Source organism: Mastacembelus armatus, chromosome 3 (genome assembly GCF_900324485.2).
Source record: "Mastacembelus armatus chromosome 3, fMasArm1.2, whole genome shotgun sequence".
NCBI lineage: Eukaryota > Metazoa > Chordata > Actinopteri > Synbranchiformes > Mastacembelidae > Mastacembelus > Mastacembelus armatus.
Window position 1 is genome coordinate 26641711 of NC_046635.1, and position 14409 is coordinate 26656119.

Sequence of the window (14409 nt, forward strand, 5' to 3'; positions counted from 1 at the left end):
GTATAAGGAGGCGGTTCCTCTGTTGTGATTGGCTACGGCTGTGCTGACCGGGAATATTTTGAAATAACTGGGACTGGGTGTGTGCTGTTTATTTTGTGTTTCTAAAGCAGAATAACGCCTCTGGCTGTGAGTCTGCTAACTTTATACAGAATATTAGGTCGTTTTTAAGTTCTTCATGGAGCAGGAATCACGGGAGGTTTTGTCCGTGACGGATGAGATGTCGGACGTCTTGGTGGTTGATATGGAGTCTTTCGTTAACGTTGAGCTCGATTTGGGAAACAGTGACGTTAACGAGGTTTCTGCAGATACATCCGACCCAACTCAAGGTAGACTAAGTGTTATGATTCACCCTGTTAATGTACTTTAAATCAGTTGTTATTAGCTAGTTAGACTGATATGTTCAGGTGTAACGTCACTACCTAGCTCGATTAGAGCACCGACCCACAACAATAATTTGAGATGTTTGCTCATTTCCATTTATTGCTGTGAAAAAACAGACCCCACAGTCACAGCCTTAAAATGCACTAACGATAATTGTCTTTCAAACGTTAGAGGGTCGAGTAAAACTCGTACCAAAAGTCGCTCTTGACTACTTTTCATGCTTCCTAGCTACGACATGAAGTACGGAAGCCTAATTGGTATAAACGGTGCAGAGGGCACTGATGGCTGTCAAATAATAGCTGGTGTTATCATTACAGGTCGTACAATTTGCAAAATAGCAGGTATATGCATCTAAAAGTTTTCACCTCCCTGGTTCTAGCTGCCCTGGAAGTAGTTACATAATAGGCTCTCTGTATTGAGTTAACTAGTTTCCAGGCAGAACGGTGGATTAGTGGTTAGCACTGTTGCCTCACAGCAAGAAGGTCACCCCGTGCTTGCGTGGGTTTTCTCCGTGTACTCCTGTTTACTCCCACAAAAACATGTATGTCAGGTTGATTGGCGACTCTAAATTGCCCATAGGAGTGAGTGTGAGTGTGTGTGGTTGTTTGTCTCTATGTGGCCCTGTGATGGACTGGTGACCTGTCCAGGGTGTACCCCTGCCTTTCACCCAGAGCTGGGATAGGCTCCAGCAGATCCGTGGGACCCTGAATAGGAATAAGCAGATTTAGATAATGAATGAATGATTTAGTTTCCATATCTGCAGGTTTACAGAACAGAGCAACAAGAGAAATGTTTAGTAGTCTACAGCAACTCTGATAGACACAGTATAGACCATGTGCATTACAATTAAAACAGATAAAATGCACTTGGAACAGATATATTAAATTGGAGACTTTAGACTTGGATGTTGTGATCTTGGAACAGCTTTGCTTTATACACACTGGTCTGTGTCTTTCTAAATTTGCCTGTGAACTGCAACTAGTCCACTTCTAATTAAAGCAAACAGGACACACCTGCACACAGTCATTTGGAGGTTTAAAATCCTGACAGACTCCAAATTGTATAAAAATGTTTGCAGATCAGATTGTGGTTGTAGTGGCGAGCTTCCACGTGTGACCTGACATGTCAGCATTGTGACGCTGCCCTGTTGAATTTAAAGATTAAAATAAATGGCAGAAAAGATCATCTGGCCTTGCCTAGAACCGAACTAAACTTTGCCATACCTTTTGTCATATATTTTCCCACAACAGCTCTATTTCAGAATGAAGAGAATGAGGAGGATGAGAGTGACGATGATGACAGTGGCACAGACCACTTTAACACTGAAAAGTCAGGGACTCAACTGCAGCGATTGGAGCGAAATGCGGGAGGGAATTCGTGTCTGCCAGACACCTTTCAGACCAGCCACTTGCTGTTCTATGAGCGATTCAAGGCGTACCAGGACTACATGCTTGGTAAAAGCAGACAGTCACAAAGTTTGACTCTGATACAGTATTATAGTAAGAATCAATAAGAGTCATTAGACTGCTGAACTGAGTTCTTGTATGTTTGAATTTGTGTATAGGAGACTGTAAGCCCTCCGAGGTGAAAGCCTTCACAGCAGATTACCTGGAAAAGGTGGTGGAGCCCTGTGATTGGCTGGCTCTGTGGTCTACTGTTGTCTTTGATGTTCTGGTGGAGGTGAGATAACTGGAATATTTTACTATACAGGGTGCTAAATAGGTTTTCATTGTGTTTAAATATGCACCACATACAAACAGCTCTGCACCCTTAGCAGTTATAAATCTCACACACTTTATGTGTCTGTGCTTGTACACAAGCATTATTATGCTGTCATAAAGATAGCTGAGTCCTGATGAGTCATACAAATGGAATTAAAGCTGCAGACATTCATCATTTGGCACCTGGGTGTACGCACATCCAGGTGTGAGGAATTTCAAAGGGGGAGTAGAAAAGTTCAGTTTCTGCCTCATTTCACACCTTGGTGATTTCAGGTGCATGATGTTGACCTAAAAGACCTGAAGGCATGTGTGAGGCTGGTGCTACCTCTGCAGCATGATACCAAAGGCTGTGAACTCACTGAAGAGGACATCAAGTCTCTGCTTGAGGCCACTCAGCACAAAGTTCCACTGCAGGAGCTGCAGGTGGTGTATGAGGAATCTGGGGACTTTGATCAGACTGCCCTTGCTCTTGAACATCTCAGGTAAAACTGCTGGATTGATCATGTATTTGGAGATTACCTGTCAAATAACAGTGATAGATTTACTGTGCAGCTGTGGCATGCTTTCCTTTTACTCCCTTATTCACAGATTTTTTTATAAACACATCTGGAGGCAATGGGATGAGGAAGATGAAGATGATGACTTTGACTACTTTGTTCGTTATGTGGAGCCTCGTCTCAGGCTGTGAGTACACTGCATCTGTAGTGGTCTGGTCTTGATATGTGTTGGTTTGACCCTATAAATCTTGTCTGAAAATGTGTCTTCTCAGCTACTATGACATCTTGGAGGATAGAGTCCCAGCAGGTCTGGTTGCAGAATACCAGTCCTTACTGGAGAACTCTTCCCAGTGCTTCCAGCAGTTTTCTATGCTGCGCAGTGTCCTCAGCACTGACTCAGACTCAGAGCTGGACAATGTGTCTATGGTGGAAGGCCTTAAGCTCTACGATCAACTTGAGATTTTTAAGCGCAAACTGCACATCATTGAGAATCCCCTCTTGAGGTAGATCTGTGTGTTTTTTTTTGTTTTTTTTTTACACAAATGTTCTGCAAAGTCTGCATTACTGCCTCTCTTATCCTCCTATCATATCCTTCTTAACAACATTGACCATTACCTCCATCATCTCCTGTCCAGGTACGTGCTAGGCTACAAAGGTAATTCTACTCAGCAGTGTGTACAAAGCCGTGGACCCAGAGCAACAGGTGTGAAGGTGGTCCATGTGGTCACAGCTTCCTGCAGCACTAGCCAGCTCCAGTCCCTCCTTAATACCAGACTGCTTCCTCTGTGTTCCTCTGGTGACACTGAAATCCAGGTCAATACTACACACACACATACACTTTCCCATTTAATTAAGTAAATGTGTCCAGACTTTTGACTGACCTGTTTTGGGTATTTTTACCAAATACCCAGATTTGATTAAACACAGTCACTTTATTAAGTCCCTTATCTAATTCTTTACGACTTCAACAAAAATCTGTGTGGTGCTTTCTTGTGTTTTGCCGACACCACTACTCTCACCAAGCAGATTAAGTTAGTTGTAGATAGTAAAGGTTAATTTTGTAACATTAGTCAATACTCTTGATGTTGTCTTTAAATGATATCAGAAATGGTTCTGGTGAAATTCTGAAAGATTTCCAGTAGCCATTGAAAGATAGATAGAACATTGTGGGATTCTCTCTCTCTCTTATTTATTTATTTTTTCTGTTTGGGGTCGCCACAGCTTCAGAATTTGTCCTCATCAATTTGACACAAGTTTTATGCCAGATGTCCTCCCTGACACAACCTCAGTAGCTGATGCTAGCAGCCCCTGGTCTTCCAAGTTAGTCCTCTCCTCCATGTACTAGCTAGGCACGGTCCTGCTTAGCTTCCATGATTGGATGGTACTGGGTACTTGCACTCTGTGGCTGCCTTTGTGTGTATTCTCATTACAGTCTAGAAAGCCAAATGGATGCACACATTTGTTTGTTGCTGGAGGGAAGTAAATAGTGTTATCACGTTGTACAGTAGTTGTTGAGCTCAGCTCTGAGGCTGAGCTCTAAGCTCCAGATGAATCAGGCAAAAGGAATTGATGAGTGCATGAATTCATGCTGCCTGGCTTTAACTCTGTCATGTCTGTTCAGTTTCACAGCGATCCAGTATTAGCAGTGGATTCCTGCTATCAGGGTGACGTAGTCATTGTTCTCCCAGGAACCTACACTGTAAGCAGCTCCATCTTCATACCAGACTCCATCACAATAGAAGGTAAAAATGGATTAATGATTTCTGTAATTACTTCTACTAAAGATGAAATGTGTAGGATTTATGTAAAAACAAAACAAACAAAAAAACCTTCTTAGCACCCCTGACACACCCACTCCTGTTTCCAGGCACGAGGGAGGTTGTGGTGACTATTACTTTTAAAACACAGGCTAATTCTAAAATAAGAAAACGCAACAGTTGGTGTTTTCTGGTGATTACACAGTATTGACAGCATCTTGTATTGTGTGTGTGTGTGTGTGTGTGTGTGTGTGTGTGTGTGTGTGCGCGTGCGTGCGTGCACTCCAGGCTTTGGCTTTCCTGATGATGTGGTGATTGAAAAGAAAAACAAGGGTGATTCATTTGTGGAGACCACGGGAGCTGATGTCAGACTGTCTAACATCAAATTTATCCAACACGATGCTATTGAGGGTATTCTGTGTGAGTAAAAATGAACGTAAACAAGCATTGATCACACCTCACTAAATCGATGCAAAACACTGTGATGAATATAAAGTGTTTGCTATGTAAACAAGAAACCTGTCTAACAAGTGCATAAGTTATAATGGCAAGAATACAAACAGTAACAAATAAAATCCATTGTAATTATATAAACCTCCTGTTGACATTCTGAGCACTGTGGGCAAACTCTTTCATTTGTTAGCTTGGTACTTTCTAATATTTTCAATGTTCCAGCATCATGTGTTTCAGATTTGTATCAGTGTCTTTCTGCTGATGGCACTGACCGATTTTTGATGGCTAAAATCAGAAGTTATCAGTAACTTTCACCTTCACATCAAGGCTGTGGAGTTAGAGCACAAGTGCTACATATTAGCAAGACCGAATAAGATCAGTAACATATATTACCTTCCTCTGCCTGCTGTGAACACTGGAAATGCGTTCATCGACATTCTAATGCAAAGGAGGAAACACATTTCGGCAGTTACATTATCCTTATTTACATCCACTCTGTGCACGGTGTGTGTTTCAGTGAAACACAATGTGACGTAACCAATGCAGCAGCTTAACATGCTGACTCCCTCCCGTTTGTTAATTGTCAGGTGTCCGTCAGGGAACTCTGACCATGGAGAACTGTGTACTGCAGTGTGAGACCACTGGCGTTATTGTTCGATCGTCGGCCTGTCTTAACATGAACATGTGTGACCTCTATGGATCCAAGGTGAGTGCTGTATGATGCTGATCACAGGGCCAAGCTCTCAGAGGCTGAACTTCACACACAGCTGTCAGGCTGCTTGTTGCTGCTGAGCTGAGTCTGTTGCTGGTTTGTAATCACGTCACTGCTCACTGTTACAAGTCACTGTGGAAATAGTTTATCAGATGAGCTAATGATCTTTCTCCTTCACACTAAGGGAATGAGGACATTTTAACCTCAACATATTTTTTAGGACCAGTTTATTTGTTCATTTTTCCATTATTTTCTATTTCCAGTGATACTGATTTGAGTTTGCCAATATCATCTGGTAGGTTTATGTGGATTCGACTGTATATGTGGTCAGTTATGTGGTGTGTTGCTTGCAGGGAGCTGGTTTGGAGATTTACCCTGGCAGTGTTTGCAGTTTGGTTAGTAACGGCATTCATCACTGTAAGGATGGGATCCTCATTAAGGTGAGATGACAGGACTCCTATAAATTTTGAGTCTGTTTGAAACAAATACTGTCCTCAGTGTTGGCACAGGGACCTCAACCAGAAAAGGGAGTCCAGATTGTGCTATAACTTTCCTTTCTAAAGCAGTGCTGTTTGAATAATGAATCAACATGCTTATGCTTGTGTGTAAACATAAGTGCTGGACAGGTCTGCACTGTATTAGTTTATTCGTTCATTGCTTAGATGCTTGCTCCTTAACTGACAGAGTGTAGTGAGCTGAGTGACAATAAGGCAGAGCAATGTAGTCAACAGGACGACTCATATTTTAAACTACATATATTCAGAAGGCGTGAGTAAGAGGCACCTCATTGTTGGTTTTGGTTTTAGTCTGTGTGGTGGGGGGTAGAGAGGAGGGGTGTTGCAAATTATATTAATATAGAAAATTTCTAGCCTTATCTTTTAAACAACTTAGAAATCAGTCTTTAAGCAAACATGTGGTGAAGAAACTTTTCTAAGTTGAACTAATCATCTGTATCATGCTGAAGAGTTCTACTGATTTCTGATGCATTGTTTTTTTTTATTGAAGTCAACGTGTGTGTGTCTGTGTGTGTGTAGGACTTTGCAGATGAGCTAGATGTGATGCCATCCATCACAATGGAGAACAATGTAATCCACAACAATGAAGGCTACGGAGTGATTCTAGTGAAGTCCAGCACTAGCGAACAGCACAGAGTTCCTCCGGACACAAATGAAGGTAGTCACAGAACATCATCAAAGAAATGAATGAATAGGTAATAAAACTGGTCAGTTCAGAATCAGTGTTTAATTATGTTTTGTTCCCATAAGACCCTGCTCGACAGACAGCTGAAGACCAACAGCAGCAAGGAGTCTCAGACCTTCTTTCCACACCAGCAACAACAACTCTGACCTCCAGCAGCTCAGCAGCTGTTCAACATGGGTCCACTGAGAACAACAATGGCACAGATGGTGACGTGGCTTCCACTTCAGGCAAGAAGTGGCAGTTCAGTCGTCAGCTGAGCAGAAACAAGGAGACATCATGCAGCCGAGCTGTCCAGGATCTGATGGACCACCAGATCTTTGTCTCAATTCAGGGAAACCAGTTCAGACGTAATGGAATGGGTGACTTCGGCAACTTTTTCTACTGACACACACACTGAGCTCACGTGTCTTCAAAAATCCATCCACAGAGCAGTAATTATTTAATGACAGCTTCATATTTTATCTTTTTTAAAATCATTAAATAAATCTTGCTGCTTCACATCTACCAGGGTGTTATGCAGAGATGACAATACCACAGGAAGTGTGTTGTGATCAGTTCAAAGCTGCCTGTGTGTGTTTCCAGCAGCTCTGGCCTTACAGTACAGTGAGTGCGACAACATATTTGAACTTGCACGAATGCTTTTACATTATTTATTTCTGTGGGCTCCTGACGCTAAATGTTTTTAATTAGTTTTTAGATTCCACTCGTCACTTTGAATCTAGTTTTGGTGGTTGAACTTTTGTTCTAATAAATGCTGTTATCCTGAAGGTGGTGGCTTGTTTAAATCAGAGCACTATGCATGCTGATGCAAAAGTTTCTTTTCATAAGTTAGATGTAATTTTCACGTCACTTCAGGTGTTCGCTTTTTTTTTTTTTTAAAAAAATAAAGATTTAAGGCTTTTTTTTTTTTTAATAGCTGAGGGAAGTCCCAGTGAAGACAAACTGAGTTTTTTACTTAGGATAATGCTAATGATGCCACAGATGAGTCAGTATTTGGTTTAAACTTCTTGTAGAAACTGTGAACATAAATTTCCTGCATATTAAAAGGTTTCTGAAACCTCACTTTGTTGCCATTGTAATGTGTGTATTGTCACATCACTGACTTCTACACACATTAGTGGAAATCAATGTTTACACCAGGTGAGGACTGGAGTTACGAAGCTGATCACCGATGACTTGTGACTTCATTTGAACATCTGACTTCATTTTCACTAGATGTTAAAAATTATGCCTGAAAAACATAAGCAGATCAACACTTTATTTTCCTACTAGTCAGATTAATCAACCTGCCAGCAGTCAAAAAATAAGTCCAGCCAGAGTGACTAGAGCAGTCAGATGGAAAAGGCACATCAGCTTGTTCGGCTTTTAGATGTTGTGAAGTTTGCTTGAGAACCATGACCCAAACGGCATTTATTCTTACAAGGAAAACCACTCCTGTTTAAACATGTTAAGGTTATGAAGCTCATAGTGACCTGAAGTTGTTGCATCCTTTATGGAAGCCTTCAGTTTAGCATCATTATTTCTTAGCTTCATATCTAGTTGTGAGTTAGGGAAAATAAGTTGCCTCTGCCCTTTTTTTTTTTTTTTTTCATAGAGCATGTCTGTGGAGCAGTGGTCCTTTTCCTTTCCATTTCTGATACATGTACCCGTATTGGTATTTAATGAATACTCTGAATGTGGGAAAAATCAGAAGTGTATACAGTCTGCAGCCTTTCTGTCAATGTTATGTGAGAAAATGTAATTAGTTTATTAATTATCCATATATTCTTTCCTACATCTATCCATCCATCCATCCATCCATCTTTTTCCACTTACCTGAGGTTAGGTTGCGGGGGCAGTAGCCTAGGCAGGGATGCTCAGACGTCCTTTTTCCTGGACACTTCCTCTGGCTCTTCTGGGCGGACACCGAGGTGTTCCCTGGCCAGCCGAAAGACATAGTCCCTCCAACATGTCCTGGGTCTTCCCCAGGGCCTCCTCCCGGTGGGACATGCCCGGAACACCTCCCCAGGGAGGTGCCCAGGAGGGATCCAGAACAGATGCCCGAGCCACCTCAGCTGGGTTCTCTTGATCTGGGGGAACAGTAGCGCTACTCTGAGCTCCTCACCTTATCTTTAAGGGAGTGTCACCCTGCAAAGGAAGGTCATTTCAGCTGCATGTATCCAAGATCTTGTCCCACAGGAGGATCCATAAGGGGCTGGTGCATTGTGGATCACGCAGCAGTGGAAGGCGGGGGCCTCGACAACCTGATCCCTGGACGCTAAATCACAAATATAAACAATATAACATCATCCAGATTAAGTTAGCTCAGTATCTTCAGTGTTAGATTTAGCTCCTGTAGGTGGTCTTGTACACAAAAAAGTGTAAGCCTAAAATTTACAAAGATAACATAGGACTCAACAATGGCAACCCACAAAAATCTTTATTGATAGGCTCCAGTCTTAATAATAACAATGTTATCTTAGGTTCATAAAAAGATACTCAACTAAAGACGTTCACTTGTTAACAGTCAGATAAGATGAATGTAATTTTCTGTCTAATTTCTTTTGCCTCTCAATCCACTAAATTAGACACCCATAAGCACAGTGTGGTGTAGATAGAGTGGGATTGAGAAGTTTGTATCTAAAGAACAGACTTACCAGTGGCTCCTCTCCCTGACAATTTTAACAACAGTGAATGTCATTACAACATACAAACCATACTCATGCTTTTAGTCCAACGACATGTCCATGTGTCTGTAGACTTTAACATGCTGGATTCTTTTAACAGCATACACCGCTTGAGTCTGAAGCTTCTGCACTTTTCTGTATCTCCTCCCTCCATGCAAGAGAAACACATCCAGGTCAAAGTTCTGCCTTCTTGGGTCATCCTCTTGCTATTTGATAGTTGTCCTATCATAACAGGTCCTGTGGTGCGTTTACTCGGGTTATTCAGGATTTAATTTATAAAATGAGTCTTTGACCCAGAATCTTGCGGTTGATCTCAGCCAAGGCAACAGAAAACACAAAGGCCTTCTCATCAGAAAGACTGGCATAAATATCCACTTCCTTCTCTTGTTTCTCTGCAAAAATAATAAATCACAGAAAATCCATTTTGATAACACTGTGTTTAGAAATGGTTAGGCCAAAAAAGCTAAATTAATTAGTATTTGACAAAAAGGACCTACTTCTGTACTATGGTACTGTTGGCTGGAGGGTAAATATATCAATATTACAATGAAAAGTAATGTGTGGAACAGATGGTTTCAAACAGTGATGATGTGCAGGAGAGTTTGTGGTAGGATGAGGGAAACATCAGGCAGACACACTAAAAGAGGTGCACACCAGTGTTCTGAAAACAAGAGCAAGTTATTGCAGTTTGTCACCTGCTTACCAACAGAATCTGCAGTTCCAGCAGCAGTGTAGAGGAGACAATTAAAATAAATTATTTGAGTGGCAAAATATCAAGTGATCTTTAACACAAAGAGCATTACAGCCCCAAACTGGAAAAAGTAAATTAAAATGATGACACATTTAAAAGAACTGCAAGCTGAGCTTTCACTGAACTATGACATGTCAGTACAGGATAAGTGTCTCATCTTTAAAGAAGATGACACACATGCTAATATCTGAGAGCAGGCCCAACAGTGTCAGACTTTGAAAACCCCTAATCTGAAGTACCCAAGGCTGCAATGAAGACTTAAACAGCTACAACCAAGTTATTACTGCCAAGACAGTATCTGTCCTGCATAATCAGTGTTTCTATTTGTTACTGGAACCATGGTAATACCTAAAATTACTTAAAGTGACTCTCATACAGCATTAAAATAAAAATAATGAGTGACGTCTGATAGAAATTTTGAAAGGCACCGATAGGTCATCACCAATGCTCCTAGCTGCCCATGATCCTTCTAGTAGCTTATGCCATACACCACAGTTTGCTGCTAGCCACCTACTGTCATCTTTTCACACAGCTGTTTGGTTTGATAAACTAGACTGCTGAAGCATCATATTATCTTTAAACTCTGCAATATATTTTTCTCTAAACAAGACTTCTGGAGGATGCAGGGGAGAATACTGCAGCTACAACTACATCACACAGATGAGAAATGTATGGACAGCGTGTAACAGAATGGGCCAGATTTATAAATGATTCATAAGCACAGACTAGGAATATGCAATTTCCCACACATATACTGCTATTTATTAATGAGAATGGTGAGAATGAGCACACATCATACATACATGATAGATAAATGATGGACCTGCTGAAATGGTGTATTCTTCAGATAACAAGTAAAATCAGCTCATGCATCTTTCCCCTGCTGAAGTCTGGGGCTGCCAAGCTTCAACCATCATAAACTCTGATAGCAGTCACACTGTTTACATTGAAAACCATGGAGGTGGCAGCAACTGCTCACTGTCTGACGGCACCTGAAATCACCACAGCTATGTGTAACAACCCTCCATCGTGGCTGTTCTAGTGCTATTAGAGAACCTATCCTAAAACTAGGCTGCGCTTCTCTGCTACTAAAAACTACACTTATTCTATGCCATTTTTCATGCTGATAAGTTGTGGAGTGAGTAGGGCTCCATATGCAAACAACCAATTCAGGGTGTATCCAGTTGGAGTTATAATGGGGCCTGTGCATATGTGACCAGTTCCATTGTATTGGAACAGTGCACATGATCAGACTGTCACTTCTGGAGGGTATTCTTATTGTTGTACTGAGTTGTTCAAGTGTGCGTTTTAAGAATGAAAAGGAGAGAGAAAGTTGATTGCTAATGTCAGATTATCGGCTTTGGTACACTACAGAAATGCATCATCCATTCAATGAAGTCAAGGCAAGAGGCCCTGAAATGTACAGCTGTGAATAATCACCTATATTACCTTTCTCATCTTCCTGTTTCTTCAGACCTACTGATTTTGGCCTGCCCCGTCCTCGCCGGATAGGATCTGATTGGCTGTTGGCCCGGGACCTTCTCCTGTTCTCCATGTCACCAGCTAAAGGAGAGTCAATTCTCTCTCTGCGAATGCGCTCTGTCCTCCTCCGCTTGAAGTCCAGCTTGTCTAAAGCAGAAAACATGGATTAAAACACAAATTCTCTAATCCAGACCAATCTCTCTCTTTAACACAAAGTCTGGCACAAGTGTAAGGTACAATGTGCAACTAGTAAATGCTAGCTCCTCAAGACCCACACTGAGCCCCAACCTCCACACACACACACACACACACAAACACACACCTTACCTGCAATGGCTGGAGAGCGCTCATTTAACTTGGCATTTAGGAGTTTTCTGCTAATAAATACATAACCACATGGGCAGGACTTGCATGCAACTGGAATCTAGAGAGAAACATAAGGATTTAATTACTGTTAAGGCTGAAATTACATTAGATCAGTATACGCACACACTAGCACACACATTATACATATACACACTAGCATTCAAAAGGAAAAGTTTGGACACACTTTACCAATGAATTGAATGACAAAGTGGTGGAGATATACATATAGCTGTGCTCAGCCAACGGCTCTTGGCTCAGCCTAGCAAACATAATCAGATCAAAATTTTCTAGTTACTAGTTTCTAGTTGGAAGTTACTTGAATATTATCAAAAGTTTAGATATTTTTTTTTTAATGATAATGTTAATTGTCAGTAAAGAAAGCAGGGTGTGTGACAGAAATCAAATTACAAAATATGCACTATATTGCCAGTTGGCATTAACATTATTTTGTGCAATGTGGTATAGTGCAGTAGTATTGCAGTATAGTATAGTGAGCAAAACTGCCTTATTTCTAAATTGTCAAGTAGATTAACCCTAAACAGAATATGAGTCACTTATCAAGGCCACAGATGCCATTCTCCTACAATAATGCCAGGAACTGTGCTCTGCTTGCATAGTCAAGCTCTGCAAAACAGATGGGGACATACTTAAGACTTGACACAAAAAGAAAATATAGATGAACAAATAAAAGAATGGCACCTAAGTACTGAAACATGAAGTGATTTAGACTGCATTGAGTTTTTTTTAACGAAGGGCCTGTTTTTTAATACAGTAAATCGAAGCTGTTCAGTTTTTTTTTTTTTTTCCATTTTTCACAAGAGCAACAACCCCACTGTTCAACTGAGACATATTACACTATTAGGTGATACAACTTTGGATAGTTTGACATTTACGAGATGCTCTTTTCCCTTCAGTGTCAAACAGGACAAGCAGGATGGCCATGAGGTGTCTTTTCAACCACAAAGGTTCAGCCTTCTTACCAGTTACAGAATGAACTATGGGCTGAACTGAAATGAGTCATTCCAGTCCAGAAGGGTTTCCTAACTGTTCCCAGCCCAGCAACCTTCACAGCTGCAGCTTGACCAGAGTTGGACAACAGTACTGAGAAATGTATTAAAATCATTAATGATGGATGCATATTGTGTTTGTATTGTATTTTATGTTTCATCTTTTTCTTTTGGAGGAAAATGAGATGGCTATAATCACTGCATCCCTAGTTGGGATACAGCCAGTGGTTTGGGGTCAAGGTTATAACCCTACTAACTCTAAACATATTTCTACTTCCGTCAAAAGTTGACAACTTCCGGCCGAGAATGACAGTCACTACTTGTCTGCAGACACGTCTCTCTCCAATGCGAAGCCAACTTCACTCTATCCTACTCCATATAAAACTGTCATAAACATACAGGTGTAAAACGATATTTCCCACAGCACGAAGACCGTCTTTGCCAAACAGAAAACATTTGGATCAACTTGTTCGACCTTGGTGATGTCGTTTTCACATTCACATTGGAGCCTATTTTCCGTCTATGCGGTTATATTACCCATTAAAATGAAACCACAGGGAGTGAATCAACCTGCATACCAATCTGAAACAACATTCACAAAGTATTTTCTCACCTGTTGGTCGCATTCAGGGCAGGATTTCGTAGCCATTTTCACTTTCTTTGTTTTATTAGCCGACATAGTCCGTTCCCTGCAGCGACACACCGATAGCTAACCTTACGACTTCTCTCTGCGACGACGGCGACTGGCTTTCTACAACGGACATTAACAAACAGGACGCAGTGAAGAAAGACAGACCGATGTAGACAGATGACAGCACATGTTTAAGAAGCACATATCTCCAGCTACTAAAGTATAAGCTAATGACGCCTCAGCTCTCTTCTTTCACCCTTCCTTTTATTTGATGGCAAACCAGCAAAAACGATGCATGTCGCCACCTACTGTACCGGAGTGTAAAGACCCAGTTCAATTCATTTCTACAGCATCAAAACACAGTAAAGGCACTTTACATTTCTTGCATGTTTTCCTGCTTCAGTTTGATATATGAATTCACTGCTAATGTCTATGAATGTGTTAACAGCTCAGTAATGATGCTTAGATTTGTTATATTTACATTGCATTCAGACCCCCTTCACTTTTTTCCATTTTGTTTCGTTACAGCCTGATACAACTATTGTTTAAATTCATCTGCTTTCTCATCAAAATAAATAAATAATTTTAGAAATGTCTGTAATTTACTAAAAAGAAAGAACTGAAATATCACATTTACATAAGGATTCACAACCTTTGCAACAACACCTGAATTTATCATTTCTACACCTTGACTGAAGTCCACCTGTGGTAAATTAAATTGATTGGACATGATTTGGAAAGGCACACACCTCTCTATAGAAGGCTTCACAGCAAAATGCATATGT

The 14409-nt window shown here is 40.9% G+C and overlaps 2 protein-coding genes across 4 annotated transcripts; one reads left to right on the plus strand and one right to left on the minus strand.

The window, feature by feature from the left end:
* The first annotated feature begins 38 nt into the window (after nt 1–38).
* Nucleotides 39–7783, plus strand: shcbp1 (SHC SH2-domain binding protein 1). Its single transcript, XM_026293708.1, has 13 exons — nt 39–326; nt 1632–1835; nt 1946–2061; nt 2376–2584; nt 2691–2786; nt 2872–3102; nt 3235–3412; nt 4221–4341; nt 4645–4776; nt 5397–5515; nt 5875–5961; nt 6556–6694; nt 6787–7783. Exons 1-13 carry the CDS (start codon nt 176–178, stop codon nt 7104–7106), a joined length of 2103 nt encoding a protein of 700 aa, XP_026149493.1. The 5' UTR covers nt 39–175; the 3' UTR covers nt 7107–7783.
* Nucleotides 7585–13892, minus strand: c3h16orf87 (chromosome 3 C16orf87 homolog). Of its 3 annotated transcripts, XM_026293711.1 has the most exons (6): nt 13607–13892; nt 11948–12044; nt 11588–11767; nt 9885–10048; nt 8537–9779; nt 7585–7952 (listed from the first exon to the last, which is right to left on the minus strand). In XM_026293711.1, exons 1-4 carry the CDS (start codon nt 13670–13672, stop codon nt 9963–9965), a joined length of 429 nt encoding a protein of 142 aa, XP_026149496.1. In that variant the 5' UTR covers nt 13673–13892; the 3' UTR covers nt 7585–7952; nt 8537–9779; nt 9885–9962. The 3 variants fall into 3 exon arrangements, with proteins under 3 accessions (XP_026149496.1, XP_026149495.1, XP_026149494.1); XM_026293710.1 differs by lacking the exon at nt 9885–10048; XM_026293709.1 differs by lacking the exon at nt 9885–10048 and having other exon boundaries at nt 11579–11767.
* Nucleotides 13893–14409: the final 517 nt, after the last annotated feature.